The sequence below is a fragment of the Theropithecus gelada genome, chromosome 13, assembly GCF_003255815.1.
Source record: "Theropithecus gelada isolate Dixy chromosome 13, Tgel_1.0, whole genome shotgun sequence".
Lineage (NCBI taxonomy): Eukaryota > Metazoa > Chordata > Mammalia > Primates > Cercopithecidae > Theropithecus > Theropithecus gelada.
In genome coordinates this window covers 3,531,426-3,549,524 of record NC_037681.1, presented here as the reverse complement: position 1 = coordinate 3,549,524, position 18,099 = coordinate 3,531,426, and the positions used below count along the sequence as shown (strand labels likewise).

The 18,099-nt window shown below is 42.9% G+C and overlaps 2 gene segments (V, D, J or C); both read left to right on the top strand.

Annotated features, from left to right (window-relative positions):
- Positions 1–731: 731 nt before the first annotated feature.
- Positions 732–2,118, top strand: LOC112604947. The segment is given in 2 exon segments: positions 732–780; positions 1,247–2,118. Coding segments are annotated over 2 exon segments (435 nt in total).
- Positions 2,119–10,639: 8,521 nt separating this feature from the next.
- LOC112604969 lies at positions 10,640–11,394 on the top strand. The segment is given in 2 exon segments: positions 10,640–10,717; positions 10,842–11,394. Coding segments are annotated over 2 exon segments (366 nt in total).
- Positions 11,395–18,099: the final 6,705 nt, after the last annotated feature.

The window sequence follows — 18,099 nt, the reverse complement described above, 5'->3', positions numbered from 1 at the left end:
GAATGCACAGAAATTAATGAAGATTTCACAAATAGCAAAGAAAAGAGCAAGAGACAAGGAAAAAAAACCCCTTTAAAAAGGTATTTCCTTCAATTTATATGAAACTCTCATCCAGGGAAAACCAAGCTATTGTGATGAATATCTGAATTCCAGTTACCTTGAGCGGGATGGGGGAGCAGCTGTTGCCTGGGAAGGTCCACGAGGAATGAATCTGGAGAACTTGAAATATTCTATAGATTCTTTGGGATCAAGAACACACATAAAACTCAGTTGCATATTTAACACTTCAGCCCTTTGCGCTGTGTGTGTATTACCTCAATAAGAAAATTGAAAAAGCGAATTCTAGACTCAAACAAATAAGAACAAAGAAAGAAGAATTATCAATTATTTATGGAATCTCGGCCTTACTAAAGAGGAGTGAAAAATGCACCTGGGAAGAGCTAAGAAACAGGAAATCTAAGAGAGAAGATGAAAGGGACAGGGAATTTATCCTACTCATGCAGCATGGATTTTGTCTCTGTTGGTTTCCCTCCAAACAGAGAAGATATTTAAGTTATTTCTCTTACAAGAGAGGCCCCTTCACACCCCCCTTGGTTCTTTCCACCCCACTGCACCCACCAGGGAATTTGCATACTGTCCCCTAGGGAGGACTTTCCCTTGTGAGTCAGAGATAAAGGCTCAGCTCCAATGTTGCCTTAACTGATCAGGACTCCTCAGTTCACCTTCCCACAATGAGGTTCCCTACTGAGCTCCTGGGGCTGCTAATGCTATGGGTCCCTGGTAAGGACAAAAGGGAGATGAGAGAGGAGAATTGGGTTGGAGGGTGAGCTCTGGGGGCCCCACTGCCTCTCATGTGTGTTCTGTGCATGTGTTAGATGTGCTTACGTTGTCCTCCAGTGTGGGGCAGGTGATGTCCTGATCTGTGAGAGTGAGGAAGATTCTAGAAGAAGCAAGGGCCTGTGCCCTAGAGAAACTCTGACTCATGAAAAGGAGGATGAATTCGGGGACTTTTTTGTGCCTTGCATCTGTAGAGTCCTTTCTTGAAATTGAATAAGCTTGAAGTATGAATAAAAGTTGCAAAGAAATTATTAGATTGGTGCAAAAGGAATTACGTTTTGTTTGCAGTTAAAAGCAATGGCAAAACCCGTAATTACTTTTATATATAGGTTGAAATAACAAATAAAAAATTATGAACGTGATATGTAATATTTGTATGTAACCTTGCACTTCTCTCTCATTATTTCAGCCTCCAGTGGAGATATAGTGATGACCCAGACTCCACTCTCCCTGCCTGTCACCCCTGGAGAGCCAGCGTCCATCTCCTGCAGGTCTAGTCAGAGCCTCCTGGATAGTTATAGATACACTAATTTGCATTGGTACCTGCAGAAGCCAGGCCAGTCTCCACAGCTCCTGATCTATTTGGGTTCCAACCGGGCCTCTGGAGTCCCAGACAGATTCAGTGGCAGTGGGTCAGGCACTGATTTCACCCTGAAAATCAGCAGGGTGGAGGCTGAGGATGTTGGGGTTTATTACTGCATGCAAACTCTACAAACTCCTCCCACAGTGCTACATCCTCAAACAGAAACCTCCCTGCTGGGTTGGTTCAGCTGCCCACATAGGCTGCTTGTCTGAGGGAGCAGCTGAGCAGAGTCTCTTGAGTCTGCAGAAGAGAAGGCTGTTGAAGATATCAGGGCAGGGTTTGCTGCTGAGGAGGCTGGTCCATGACAGCCTCAGTAGCATCTCAGATTTCACATGTTAAGGCCCCACCAGCAGTCACAGCCTGGGGAAGGCATCAGGAAGAGAATTCATGGGGGCCACGTGCCCTGGGAGCAACCGGCTATGATGAAGGTAGAATGAATGAAAGCTCACATCCTCACCCTCCCTGTCTTGCCCACATTTGTCAAGTTCATGCAACTGTCAGAATAACCAGACCATGGATGCAGTTTAGCGACAATACCAGCATGGTAATACATATGGGAAATGACCATCTTGGGGTTTATTTCACCCACGATGACACTTAGTCATACCGGGAAATTCATACTCTCCCGTCTTCCTAATTCTTCTCTATGACTTGCACTAAACCCTCCTCTCCAGTGTCTTACAGGTAAAAGCATTCTACACAAGGGGAGTACAGCTAACGCTTAGAAAAAATGTTTGATGTTGGATTATTCAAACAGACTTTGTAAACTCATGGCAGGTATGAGATCTTAATGTCAAAAGATTGATTACTCTTAATTGGTATTTGCCAAGTGAAAACAGAGTTTTCACAATTCCAAAAGTGGCCTTTGAAAATAAACTGCATAAACTCAAAGATGGAAAATATAAAGTTTATTTCAAGTAAAAAAGGGAACATTCAGAATTATGTGAGATTTTTATTTCTCTTCTATATTCTAAAGGTTTTGAAATAATTTAGGCTAAGTTCTATTTTAGAGTAGAAATTTATTACTATGTTTTCAAAAGAAAATGTTTCAAAGAATACAGAAATGCATTCTTTTCACGTAACTATATCATTACCTGAAAATGAATCTGAGTTCTATGTTTCAGTTGTAAATGCATGAAGCATCGATCCTTTTCATAGATTTTATTAAATATAGTGTTCTAAATGATATTGAACCCAATAATGAGTCACATGAGCTACATATAATAATACCGTGTGATAGACATAAAATAATGACAGAATCAACAGAAGATATGCTTCAGGCTAAGGGTAGAAAGTATACTTGGATGATTGTTTATTCCAAGATAACAAATTTCATGGTAAGTGCAATTAAAATTCCAAAGTTCCACTTCTGTTAGGTTTAAAAATTGTATGGCAATATTTATATAAATATCAATCACACTGGAGCCCTCAAATGAAAAAAAAAAGTGACACCATATGTTTTAAAAATACCGAGAAATGAATCATTGAGCTTAAGAGCCATTATACGTAATTCAGTTAAGGAACACAAAGTGTATCGGGGCACACTGACTCACGCCTGTAATCCCAACACTTTGGGAGGTCAAGACAGGTGAATCCCCTGAGGTCAGGAGTTCAAGACCAGCCTGGCCAACATGGTGAAACCCTGTCTCTACTAAAAATACAAAAATTAGCCAGGCGTGGTGGCATGTACCTGTAATTCCAGCTACTCGAGAGGCTGAGGCAGGAGAATCACTTGAACCTGGGAGGCAGAGGTTGCAATGAGCTGAGATCAAACCATTGCACTACAGCCTGGTTAACAGGGTGAGACTCTGTTAAAAAAAAAAATGCAAGTAGAATGACCCAGAGGTAAACAATGATATCGTCATCCTTAGCCTTCATGTAATTGATAGCCTCTTGCGACCTTGAATTTCTGCTTTGCTATGAGACACAAGATTAGACCCAACCCATTCAAGATGGTTAGATATCTTAAACAAACAAACAAACAAACAACTTATGCAATGCTGATGTAACAAAGGGCTACACTCTCAAAACAAAATGGTGAAGGGTAAACGATCCCCTAAACCTGAGAGAAGATACAAGCAGAATCAAAATGCATGGGTACAAAGAAGCCTCTAGTTGCAGTTGACCAAATGTGACAACGTTTCTGTGTCTGTACCATGGCAGTGCAGAGGCAGGTGGGTGGCCTTGGTGGTGTCAGAGACTTTGGTCCATGAGGTCACTCAGGTGGGGAGGAGGCATGACCACCCTTAGCACACAGTTTTCCTCCTTCCTTACGGTCGCTGCCCCCACGCTCATCCTCAGAAGCATGAGTGGAACAGAGTGAAGGGAAAGCTGTTTTCTTCTAAAGATCAAAAATCTTGAACTTGCAAATAGAAATAAATGTTATTTTTGCTCCAAGTACACATTTGAGAAGTGCACCTGATGATAAACCCACATTTTTTGTATGCTTTAATCTGAAAATGTATTTGTATGATCCTTGGAAATAATTTTTGAGTATAAATTATATTTTAGAAGCTTATTTCAAGTTGTTATTTAGCATATGATAATTACTCCCAAAATGTCATCGATTTAAAAACAAATCATCTGTTGCTCTAACTGTCCTCCACCGAAAGTAATTTCTCTATTTAACCTCATCAGATTCCTTTTAAGCTCTGAAACTCATCTTATTTTTTTTTTTTACTGATTTGATACGTTAAGTCTATTACTTATGATACATTTATTTATGTAATTATTTCGATATCACAAGTAGAAAAAGCCTATAAACTGTTATGCCAAAAACATGCCTCTAGATGGCAAGCAAACCCCACAATACACAAAAGACAGCCAAGTTCTTAGACACCCTGGGAAAGGAAGAGGGCTACAGTCCCATTAACAAGTTGGAGCCCTTAAGGCGAGAATTAGGTGGAACATCTGGAACATCTGAGAGGAGACACCAGGCTGCGGAGTAGTGGGGAACCTGCTTTGTGCTCTGAGACTTAATGCCCAGCCTTGCCTCTCACCGCTGCCTTGACTGTGTCCCCATCTGCTGTGAAGTGAATGGTGTCTTCTAAATTCATGCTGAAGCCCTAATTGCTGAAAAGTGTAAGACATGGAATGTGGGGATTATGTGCATCTTCCTGACACCAACATGATGCTCAGGAAGGAGACTCTTGTTTTCTCTTAGGATTCTTTTACTAACGAAGATTTTGCCTCTATTGCACTTTTCCCTTTCCTGATTGTCCCTCTCTATTGACAGAGATGGCCTAGGGGATTCACTACTGAGTCTCCACCTCTTACCCAAAGCCCTGAGTCTAGGGTTGCTCTTTTCCTTCTTGTTATTTTTGTTTGTTTTCTTGTTATCATCCTGGCAACAAAATAAATCACCTTTTTGTTTCTACCTATTAAAGATGTTACCTTAGTTAATTACAGTGGTTTCCTTCAGTATGATAAATGGTCTTTCAAAATGATGTAAAGAGATCCAAATCCATGTTCTTCAGAAGTTGCATGAAGCTCTATCTAGCATGAGTGCCAGTGACTCTCCCAGAGTGCTCCATGCAACTGGCCCCAGAGAGTCCCTCTGTGCTGTCATATCACCCACTGCCTTCCGTGAATGAGATATTCTGATTAATATCCTGGTGGATACTCTTTGAGCCAGCGCCCACACAACTCCCATGAAAGCTGAGGACCACAGGCCCCTGAAGACAATCACAGGTCTCTACATTCACAGCTCATGACTGTCCTCTGCAGACACGGCTTCTCCCGAGATGACTGAGGGTAGTCATTGGCTGTGTCCTTCCTTGTGCATGACAACAGGAGACACAGAAGGTCTGTAAGCAGCCCTGTAAGCCAGGTTCCTAGCAAGCCTTCCTGTGTGGGGCCCTCTTCCTTGGACATAGGTATGTAAACCAAAAATGAAACTCTAAGCTCCCTGGCCAACTGAACGAACTCCTCCTCTCAGCCAAGAACACACCAAAATCAACCTGAAATACAGTACAGTCCATGTTGGGAATGGATGATTGGATATGCCTTAACTTACCCTCTTCCCTTTAAAATTCAGACATAACTGACCATCGCTTAATATTAAGACAGAGACCTTGAGACTGACAAAGCAAACTGTCTGTTGCAATAAGATACCAACACGACAGATGCCAGGCCCGAGGAGAAATCAAAGTATTTTCCCCAAGATACTGTTATTTGGTGTATTTTAAAAATGCCTCTGCAAAGCTGTTTCTTATGGGAAAAATCTACATTCAGTAGAGATTCCCAACCCTTTTAAGTGTCTTTCCTGACCCAGAACAATTTAACTGATTTAATTAAGAGTTTGGCACCTTTTACTACAATCTATTCTCACTGAAACCTGCTCCCTGGACACTTCATCTTCATGATGAAACGTTGGCTCCAAAACCCTTTTTTTAGACCCAGAAACTCCGTTCTGTTGATTACAGGTCATTAGATAAACTCTTTCCACTGTCTATGAAATCTTTGAATCCACCTATGACCTGGAAGTCCCCAACATGCCCCCTCCTTCGGGCTGTCCTGCCTTTCCATATCAAACCAATGTACAGCTTACACATATTGATTGATTATCTTATGTCTCCCTAAAATGTGTAAAATCAAGCTGTAGCCCGACCACCTTGGGCACACGTTCTCAAGACCTTCTGAGGCTGTTTCACTGATATGTCTTTAACTTTGACCAAATAAATTTCTAAATTGATTGAGACTTTTCTCAGATACTTATTTGTTTATAGGTGTCACTGTATACACTTAAGGAAGTGAAGAAATTTATGACCTTGAGAAAATGAGGAAGACAAGATGTGTGGGGAGAGAGAGAGTGAGAGAGAGGGTTTGAGCTTGTGATGTGTGTATAGGACTAAAACTGAGACCTTGATCTATGATGGTGTAGTACTGAGTATCATCCCCAAATAGTGAGGTTTCATTCCAAGAAGCATATGCCTGTATCTGATTTGGGAAATGGGCTTTTGCAGGTATAAATTAAGTAACTTGAAACAGGTAGATGATGTTAGATTAATCAAGTGGGCCCTAAATGCGAACACAAGTGTCCTGAGAAAAAAAGAGGTAGAGAGACATTTACCATAGACTGAAGAGGAGAAGGCAATCTGAACACAGAGATAGACATGGCAATAATGTGTCCACATCCAAGGAGAGCTGGAGCCACCAGAAGCTAAAAGAGCTAAATCAGACTCCTTCCTAGAGCTTCTGAAGGGGCTAGAACCGATGTCTCCACGATCTTAGCCCAGTGAAACTGATTCTGGACTTCTGGTCTCCAGAACTATGAGTGATTCCATTCCTGTTGTTTGAAGCTACCACATTTTTGAGAACTTGTTACAGTAGCCCGAGGACACTAACACAAATGGGGCTCCGGGAAAATCCAGACTACAGGTGCTGTGGTGGTTTTTCAATCTCCTTGCTTAACTTTCTGATATCAGACATAAATAGATTGGTGAAAAATTTTGTGATTGAAGAAATGCACATGAAACCTACAGTGTACAGAGAGGCATCTCTTAGTTATAAGATGAATATTGATAATTTTAGTTGAAAATGACATGACTGGGAGTATCTCACATAACATTCTGAGTTACTCAAGGATGCATAAAAGGGGCACTAGATACTCTTCTCGTGTGTGTGTGTGTGTCTGTCTGTCTCTACATGTATGTTTACTTCATGGTGCATCAGCTGGTGGAACCCTCAGGACACCCTTTCATATCCTCAATGCCCCGTTTCACACATGAGGAAACTGTTCATGAGAGCACATGGCTGATTTGCATAAAAGTCACTTGGTCAGCAGTTGTTGAAGCTGAACTTGGAATCTAGGTCTGTCTGACCTTAACTATGTTCCTTCCTCAGAGCCACATTCATTCCGTAGAGGAGCCCATCACCTATAAAACCAGAGAAGAGACAGAGCCAGAAGTGCAGGGTGGAGTTCTTAACACAAGCTCACTGGGAATTCTAGTCCCCATCACGCTGACACTAAGCTTGAACCCAGACCCTTCTACAGTTTTGTCTACAAATCACAACTTGCTCAAAGCCTTGACAAACACCAAGAATGTTTCCTTCAGATATGGCAGCAGGGTCACATCTTGCATGGCCCTGACTACATTTTGTCTCCTCTGCAGTCCCCATCTCTCTGACTCAGTCCTCACTTCTCAGATTGGGTCCTCTACATCTAATTTGCCCTATGAATGTTAAAAAAGCAAAACCCACAACTCCCTCCTCTTCTCATGTGCTGTGAGAGATGACCTCCAGGCTCCCAGATACCAAGATTGTACAAGACCTAACCCACAAAATTACTCAAGACACTTTCTATGTAAGAAGAATTCTGGTGCTAGCTCTCCTCATAGAAAAATGTTTTCTGTCTCTTGCTGAAATTGACAGCAAAAGACAACAACACAGAAACTATTTTGGAGAACAAAGGACAGTGATACACTAGGGAAGTAAAACACACCCCTTCCCCTTGCATTGGTTTCCTGTTGCTGCTGTAACAAATTACCACAGCCTTACTGGCTCCACATAACACAAGTGTATTATCTTACATTTCTGGAAGTCAGAAGTCTCAGTGAAGTAAAATCAAGGAGTAATAGGACTCTATTCATTTTGGAGGCTTCAAGAGAGAGAATCCAATATCGAGCTTTCCATCTTTCTGATGTTCCCACATTCCTGGCTCCATGGCTCCTTCCTCCATCACTCCAGCACCCCTCTGCATGGTCCCAGCTCCTCTCTGGGTGTGACCCTTCTCCCTCCTGATTATAAGGACCCCTGTGATTATGGTTTCACCCAGATAATTCAGGATACTCTCCTGACCTCAAAATTCTTAACCATGTCTGCCAAGTTATTTTTGACATATTCATAAGTAATGATCATAGATTTCAGATATTAGGACAATGATGTCTTTAGGAGGGGTGTATTCATTCCACAAACAACTCTCATCATCCCCACAATGATCTTCCCCTAAGGTAGAATAAAAATATCACAAGGCAATAGACCTAGAAAAAAACCTGAGACTCTAGGACTCTCTGACGTGGGGATGTCAAATTCTGGGGGATTCGGACTCTCTGCTCTATGTGGACTCCATGCTGTGTAGCCATTTGTGGAAGGTGTCTTTGATTTTGTGACCTAGAAAAAATGAATCTCTGCTAAAATCAAATCTAAGGAAGATTGGCAAAGGGAATTTAAAGATTTTAAAAATTTTTGGAATTTCCCTATGCATTAAAACATGAGAATTGACAATAATTCAAACCAACAATGCCTTCCAAAAATGAGGATTTTTCCAATGCATTAGGTTGGGTCCCCTCAGTGAGGATGCCAAAGATTCACATGCAGGCAGTATCTTTACAAAATGCAGGAAACAGGCAAGTGAGCAAAGGAAGAGAGGAGGGAAAGGGAAAGTGAAAGGTACCTCAGCAAAGAGCCACCTCTGAGGATGATGAGAGCTCAAGCCCACATAGAAACACAGGAAAAATATCTCTGTTATTCCACCTGACAGGTGAGGGAGCTGGGATATGTGTACACCTCCCTTGTCATCACTGATAGATAGCCATCCTAGGGGATATTAATTCCAGGCCGTGAGGTCTGCCTCATTTGCAGCCTGAGCTGCCATCCCCAGGTTCAGATAGAGCAGTGAAGGGGAGAAAGGGCCATAGAGAGTCAGCTGGAGTGTAATGACATGAACCCCCAAGGCGTAGTAACAATGACTGCTAAAATTATGCAGAAAGAAAAAAGTGTATTTGAATCCAGAGATGTATCTCTCTGAATCTGGATATCTGGATCCTGGCAACCTGTTGGGTAGCCATTTCCCAGAAATCCAGTCCTCTGGAAAAGCAGCAGGAGGTTTGTGCACAGGCTGCACTACCTTGGTCTGGCCACTGGTAGTCGTGCATGAGAACTTTTCCCTGGAGTATTTCTCAGTCTACTGATACTGATGTAATTGACTCCACTTCCCCTGCTGTTGAGCCAGGCCGACATGCCCTGGGCAAAGGCAGCAGTGTGAGGTATTGAGGTTCAAATCAGTGCTTAAGATATATTTGGATGCAAAATACTTTTTCATCCACATGGGCAGTGTCTTGGCAGAAGATGGAGATTCTCTCTAAATGGATGTGAGACAGGGAGGCTGGCATCTGGGTCAGGATGATGCCCTGGTGCATGGCAAGAACACGCGTTGGGCAGCAGCCACCCTCACTAAGGAGAGAGGTTCACTCACCTGGCTTTCCCCCAGGGCCTCCCCCTCACCTGCTCTCCAGAAAGCCAGGTTCTTGGGCAGATGTTCCTGAGACCCCAGTAACAGGCTGGTGGGGAGCGCAGCTCAGAGCATTACTCAGGGGATGTGGCCTTTGTCATCCTACTTTGAAACAATTGATTATTTGAGCCAAGATTCAGAGAGGGCTTCAAGTTGATCCTAATCCAGGCTCCTGTGGTGAGCGAGTGAAACAGAGATTTTAGTTGAAATAATCAGAGCTGGTATCACTAGTCAGCTCTCCATGCTACAGAACCATAAGAAATTATACCAAAGTCAGGAAAGGGGATAGAATATGGGGATCGTCATGCTAAGAATAAGGTGCAACCCATTTAGCCCCTGGGCCTTAAAGAGACCCATAGCTGTGGATAACGGCAGATCTATGCATGACACAGTTATCATCTTTGTGCATCTTCAGCGAATTGTTTTTCCTTGTACTGCTAAGAACAATGTCTTAAGTTTATTAGTAAATTCTATTGAATTTATTAAAGATGCTTCTGATAAATTCTTTTTATATCCATTTCAAAAAAGAAGCAATGTCACACTGACAGAGACATTGTTAGTATCGCACTAAATACTTTCACACTCATCACGTTCCTTTGAGAGTAACTGAAAGTTCTGACAGCCCCACGTTCTACAACTTTATTATGAATTTTCTGCCAAAAATAATGTTTTCCTATACACTCCTAATACAAGTATAAAATATATTATTTAATCTAGTCATATGTTCTTTTAAAATTTTGAAAATTCACTCCAAAAGTATGTTCTGTAACCATATGGCCCCAAGGAGAAATGTATTCTCTCAAGGTAAATGTGCACTGCCCTGGTCTGACCTGGGACTCTGGGGACACTGCCCCTGTGCTGAGTTACTGAGATGAGCCAGTCCTGCAGCTGTGCTCAGCCTGCTCCATCCCCTGTGGATTTGCATGTTCCCAGAGCACAACTCTCTGCCCTGAAGACTTTTTTATAGGCTGGTCACACCCTGTGCAGGAGTCAGTCTCAGTCAGGACACAGCATGGACATGAGGGTCCCCGCTCAGCTCCTTGGGCTCCTGCTGCTCTGGCTCCCGGGTAAGGAAGGAGAACACTAGGAATTTACTCAGTCAGTGTGCTCTGTACTGTCTGACTCTTCAGGTAAATCCTCTGATAACATGATTAACTGTAAGAATATTTGTTTTTATGTTTCCAACCTCAGGTGCCAGATGTGACATCCAGATGACCCAGTCTCCATCCTCCCTGTCTGCATCTGTAGGAGACAGAGTCACCATCACTTGCCAAGCGAGTCAGGGCATTAGCAATAATTTAAATTGGTATCAGCAGAAACCAGGGAAAGCCCCTAAGCTCCTGATCTATGCTGCATCCAGTTTGCAAAGTGGGATTCCCTCTCGGTTCAGCGGCAGTGGATCTGGGACAGATTTCACTCTCACCATCAGCAGCCTGCAGCCTGAAGATTTTGCCACTTATTACTGTCAACAGCGTTACAGTGCCCCTCCCACAGTGTTATAGGTCATAACATAAACCCCCAGGGAAGCAGATGTGTGAGGCTGGGCTGCCCCAGGGCTCCTTCTAGTGCCTCTATCTGCTGAGGGCATTTCTCACACTCAGTCAGGTTTTGAAAGTCATTGGGAGATTTTCCTAGAGGGGGCCAGGGAGGTTCCCCTGAACCCTAAGCCTCTTTTGCCCTCATCCCCAGGAGAAAAGACATCACAATGTCTGTCCTGACTGAATAAACAGGAGAGATAAGTCCACTTGAGTTTGTGTTGTGGGATAAGTGGAATTTTTACAGTAAAAGAGAAGTTATTCTCAGTATTTCAAGGAGAAATTGTTTAAGATGAATAAATTAGAGTCTAAATCACAGTCTTTCCAAAGCCTAACTATGTTATTCATGAAGAATGTACTAGAGACAGGGGATTCTCAGGTGGCTGCTTCAGAAGCCAGAGTGTACCTGTTCCTGGTGGTATGTACTGAGTACCATGTGACGATCCTCAGACCTGTCTGAGAAGCCCAGGGCGGGGATGCTGATGCTCTCAGCTGCCTGCAGCACGTCTCCAGATGATCCTCCAGTCCACACCTAACTGCATGTGTTTTACTTCAGGTGTCAGTTTACATGAATCCACCACTCTGACTTCCCAATCTCATGACAGTGATAAGTTGTAACTTATTGCAATCTCATTGAGCAACTCTGAAGAAACCATAGAGAGAAAACGAGTTTTGGAAAACGTGCTCCCAGAAGTGATAGTAGTGATGGGGAATTGACAGCTGACAGGGAAGTAAGGTGACTCCACAAGGCTCAACATTTTAGCAGTTACGAATTGTTGCAAAATACATTTGAATGTGCTTTCAAGAATTACCAGTTTGGGGTCATAGCTGGAAAACTTTATTAAGTCACAGATAAAATGGGAAAATCAGGAAATTGTATGAAATATACAATAAGGCTGTGTGCGATGGCTCAGGCCTGTAATCCTGTGATAATTAATACTGATTGTCAACTTGATTAGATTGAAGGATGTAGGCATTCCTCCTGGGTGTGTCTGTGAGGGTGCTGCCAAAGGAGATTAACATTTGAGTCAGTAGGCTGGGGAAGGCAGACCTCCCACTTAATCTATGGGCACCATCTAATCAGCTGCCAGTGAATATAAAGCAGGCAGAAAAAAGGTGAAAAAGTGAGTCTGGCCCAGCCTCCCAGCCTACATCTCTCTCCCCTGCTGGATGCTTCCTGCCCTCAAACACTGGATTCCAAGTTCTTCAGTTTTGAGACTTGAGCTGGATCTCCTTGCTCCTCACTCCTGATGCCTACAGACAGCCTACAGTGGGACCTTGTGATCCTATAAGTTAATATGTAATAAACTCATCTATATATATGTCTGTGACCACTGCTGAGTGCCCAATTTGCCAGCAGCAGCAGAGACCAACAGTGAACACTTTGTACGGCACCGCTCCCTGGAGTGATTGACCAGCTACCTGGTGGCAGATTGATTATATTGGACCTCTTCCATCGTGGAAACGAGAGAGGTTTGTCCTCACTGGAATAGGCACTTACTCTGGATATGGATTTGCCTACCTCCACGCAAGGCTTCAGCCAAGACTATGATTTATGGACTCAAGGAATGCCTTATCCACCATCACGGTATTCCACACAGCTTTATGTCTGACCAAGGACTCACTTTACAGGTGAAGAAGTTGGGCAGTGGGCTCATGCTCATGGAATTCACTAGTCTTACCATATTCCCCATCATCCTTAAGCCGCTGGTATGACAGAACTGTGGAACAGCCTTTTGAGGTCACAATTACGTCAACTAGGTTACAATACTTTGCAGGGCCGGAGCAGAGTACTTCAGAAAGCCATGAATGCTCTGAATCAGTGCCCAGTGTATGGTGCTGTTTCTCCCATAGCCAGGATCCACAGATCCAGGATTCAAGGGGTGGAAGTGAAAGTGAAACCATTCACTATCATCCCTAGTGATCCACTAGCAAAATGTTTGCTTTCTTTTCCCGAGACATTATGTTCTGCTGGGCTAGACATCTTAGTTCTAGAGGGAAGAACGCTGCCACGAGGAGACACAATAATGATTCCATTAAACCGCAAGTTAAGATGGCCACCTGGACACTTTGGACTCCTCCTACCTTTAAGTCAACAAGCTAAGAATGGAGTTACAGTGTTGGCTGTGGAGACTGACCCAGACTATCAAGATGAACTCAGTCCACTAATCCACAAAGGAAGTGATGAAGAGTATGTATGGAGTATAGGAGATCCATTAGGGCGTCTCTTGGTATTATCATGCACTCTGATTAAGGTCAATGGGAAATTATACCCCATCCAGGTAGGACTACAAATAGTCCAGATCCTTTCTGGGTCACGACCTGCTGAGGAGCTTGCTGAAGGCAAAGGGAATACAGAATGAATAGTGGAAGAAGGTAGTGATCAATACCAGCTATGACCACGTGACCAGCTGCAGAAATGAGGACTGGCACTATCATGAGTATTTCCTTCTCCTTTTGTTAAAAACATGTTTGTGCATGTATACACTTGTACTCAGAAAATATCTTCATTTCATTTCCGTTTCTTTATCAGGTGACAAAAGATTTATTGACCTCATATGAGCATTTAACTACTGTTCACTTTACCTAATAGCTTTTGTTTGGGGATTCGTGCATTTCAAGTTGTAGGAAGGACAGTTGTATTATGTTAGGGGTAACTATGACCTTACTATTGTCTGTATTTTAAGGTTATGTTTGGTCTCAGGAGATGTGTGTGGGTTCCAGTTGACAAGGAGTGGGCTGGTGATGGTTAATACTGAGTGTCAATTTGATTGGATTGAAGGATGTAAAATGTTGATCCTGGGTGTGTCTGTGAGGGTGTTGCCAAAGGAGATTAACATTTGAGTCAGTGGGCTGGGGAAGGCAGACCCAACATTAATGTGTGTGGGCACAACCCAATCAACTGCCAACACAGCTAGACTATAAGCAGACAGAAAAATGTGAAAAGAGACGGGCCTAGCCTCCCAGCCTACATCTTTCTCCTGTGCTGGATGCTTCCTGTCCTCGAACGTGGACTCCAAGTTCTTCAGTTTTGGAACTCTGGCTGGCTCTTTTTGCTCCTCAGCCAGCAGACAGCCTATTGTGAGACCTGGTGATTGAGTGAGTTACTACTTAATAAACTACCTATATTAGCCAGTGACATCTAGAGGGACAGAACTAACAGGAGATATATATACACACACACACACACACACACACACATATACATACATACACACACATATATATACATACATACGTGTGTGTGTATATATACATATATATATATATGTAGGGGAATCTATTGACTTAAAGGATTGTAAGTTCTACAACGGACTCTTTGCAAACCGATGAGAAAGAAGCGACAGTTCAAGTCCCAAAGTGAAGAACATGGAGTCCAATGTTTGAGGGCAAAAAGCATCCAGCATGGGAGAAAGATGTAGGCTGGGAGGCTAGGCCAGTCTCTCCTTTTCACATTTTTCTGCCTGTGTTATATTTGCTGGCAGCTGATTAGATTGTGCCCACCAGATTATGGGTGGGGTCTGCCTTCCCCAGCCCATGGACTCAAATCTTAATCTCTTTGGGCAACACCCTCACAGACACACCCAGGATCCATACTTGGTGTCCCTCAATCCTATCAAGTTGACACTCACTATTAACCATCACACTCCCCTTCATATATATGTATATAGTCCTTCAATTCTGTCACTCTAGAGAACCCTGACTAATACATCTACACTTCTGATGACCTATTTCTTTTATTTTAGGTCATTTGTTTCCCCTGGGTTGCCTACATTCTCTTCATCCCACTCCCCTATGAAGGACATATAAGCCTCTGGACCTCACTGGGTGAGGGCATGTTCCTGCCTTGCAGTATCAATGACACTTTCCCTTTACTCTTTAGCAATGAGGGAACGTCATCCTTACCCAGATGCCAGCCACCTGTCTCACATCCAGGACAGAGAGTCTCCATCTCCTATCCAGCAAATACCCATGTATGTGGGCATGGTGGCACGCCCCTGTGATCCAGCTAGTCTGTAGACTGATGTGGGAGAACCACTTGCGCTTGAGAATTCAAGGTTGCAATGAGCCATGATCACACCACTGTACTTCACGCTGGGTAACCAAGTGAGACCCTGTGATTTTTTCCCTGCTTTTACAGATTTTTTTTTTTTTGCCTCTTTCTTCTATTAATTTGTGTTTTGTCCATTCATTTTCTGCAAACCTTTAGAGGGCAAATAGGAAGTTTCCATTTTTCACTCTAAATGAGTAAGTTCCTCAAAATTTAGGCCCCTCAATAGGCAACAGGAGGGTGTGTGCAGGGGATCAGCCACAATGATTTGACCACTCCCAGTCAGGCATCAGTAATACTCCCCAGAACCCCAGGCTGAAGCCCACTGATGCTGATGCAGTTCAATCCACTTCCTTTGTTACTGTACCAGGCTGAGATGCCTTGGCCCCTGCTAAAGGTGTGAGATACAATGGGTGCATATTGTGTTCAGTTTTATCCAAATCCAAGTGCTTTCCTACTTTTTCAACTTCCTTGTTCTATTTAACACTCATTGCTCACTCCATAAGACAGTAGAGACAGCATTCTCCACTAGTTAACCTCAGAGGAAAATGGCTGAGGACAATTAGTAACAACTAGTTTGTGAATGTCATATAGATTTTGTAATTTCATGTCAGATGCAAGATCATAATACTAAATTTTTTTAGAACAATAGCCTCTTTTTTTTTTTGAAAGTTTAATATTTATTATAATATTCTTTACTGTTTAGAAATTATTTTCTTTTTTTTTTTTTAATTTATTTATTATTATTATACTGTAAGTTGTAGGGTACATGTGCATAACGTGCAGGTTTGTTACATATGTATACTTGTGCCTTGTTGGTGTGCTGCACCCATCAACTCGTCATTTACATCAGGTATAACTCCCAATGCAATCCCTCCCCCCGCCCCCCTCCCCATGATAGGCCCCGGTGTGTGATGTTCCCCTTCCCGAGTCCAAGTGATCTCATTGTTCAGTTCCCACCTATGAGTGAGAACATGCGGTGTTTGGTTTTCTGTTCTTGTGATAGTTTGCTAAGAATGATGGATTCCAGCTGCATCCATGTCCCTACAAAGGACACAAACTCATCCTTTTTTATGGCTGCATAGTATTCCATGGTGTATATATGCCACATTTTCTTAATCCAATCTGTCACTGATGGACATTTGGGTTGATTCCAAGTCTTTGCTATTGTGAATAGTGCTGCAATAAACATACGTGTGCATGTGTCTTTATAGCAGCATAATTTATAATCCTTTGGGTATATACCCAGTAATGGGATGGCTGGGTCATATGGTACATCTAGTTCTAGATCCTTGAGGAATCGCCATACTGTTTTCCATAATGGTTGAACTAGTTTACAATCCCACCAACAGTGTAAAAGTGTTCCTATTTCTCCACATCCTCTCCAGCACCTGTTGTTTCCTGACTTTTTAATGATCGCCATTCTAACTGGTGTGAGATGGTATCTCATTGTGGTTTTGATTTGCATTTCTCTGATGGCCAGTGATGATGAGCATTTTTTCATATGTCTGTTGGCTGTATGAATGTCTTCTTTTGAGAAATGTCTGTTCATATCCTTTGCCCACTTTTTGATGGGGTTGTTTGTTTTTTTCTTGTAAATTTGTTTGAGTTCTTTGTAGGTTCTGGATATTAGCCCTTTGTCAGATGAGTAGATTGCAAAAATTTTCTCCCATTCTGTAGGTTGCCTGTTCACTCTGATGGTAGTTTCTTTTGCTGTGCAGAAGCTCTTTAGTTTAATGAGATCCCATTTGTCAATTTTGGCTTTTGCTGCCGTTGCTTTTGGTGTTTTAGACATGAAGTCTTTGCCCATGCCTATGTCCTGAATGGTACTACCTAGATTTTCCTCTAGGATTTTTATGGTATTAGGTCTAACTGATAGAAAAATAGAGTTCTTGAAATTCCAAAAGTTGGTTTTAAAAATAAAATGCAAATCCTGAAAGATGTAGCATATTAAAGATGTAGTATTTTCCATGAATCACTAGGAAAATAAAGGATGATATAAACTTTTTATTCCCCATAGTGCAAAATTCAAGATTGGACAGACTGCAGGAATGGGAGCATGAGGGAATACAGGAGAGGTCAGCTATTGTCCAATTAAACTGCCTTGGCTTATGGTGGGTGGGGATGTGGATGGTGGTGGGCTTGGCAGTTGACGTGGACTCACAAAGCAGCCAAATATGATACTTGGGAACAACCACAGAGTGGAAGGCACTGCTGTCTGACATCCTGGGTGGAGCCTGTGCCACTGGGAGTCTCACAGGAAAGTAATGCCATGAATAGAGCTTTAGATCTGTAATCACCAAAGGTTTAGTGAAGTCCCCGTGCAAGGAGACCTGAGGTCATGTCCCTCAGTCCTAAGTCAAATCACAGCAACCAAGCAGAGCTTCTGAAACTCATTCTGCCTCTAGAGGAGGTCTAGCAGAGACCACTGGTTGGGTCTGGAGATGTCACAAACCCTGACATGCTGAGCAGAAGGCCAGGCAGGGTCTACACCTGCAGGGAGTCAATGGGTATGGAAGTTGATGTTCATGATTCAGACATGTATTCAGGGTGCTCTGTTCAGCCTTGTGGATTCAGAAGAACATGCTGAGTCTGTGGGAGTTATGTTCTTCTAGCCATCTCCTCCAGCCTGCCTGATAAGTCAGACCTCAGCAAATGCCCATGGAGGACACAGGCCATGTATAGAGGCTGCTCTGTGCAACCCCTGAGAGTCAACCTGATTCTCCATTCTCAGGAGAGTTCCTCTGCTTGTGCCAAGACAGAGCTTGTGTCCACAGGCAAATTTGTCAGATATGGCAGGAGGACAAAGAGTCAGGCCAGCGTCAGCTACACTAGAAGGGGTGCTTTACACTTTGGAATTTTG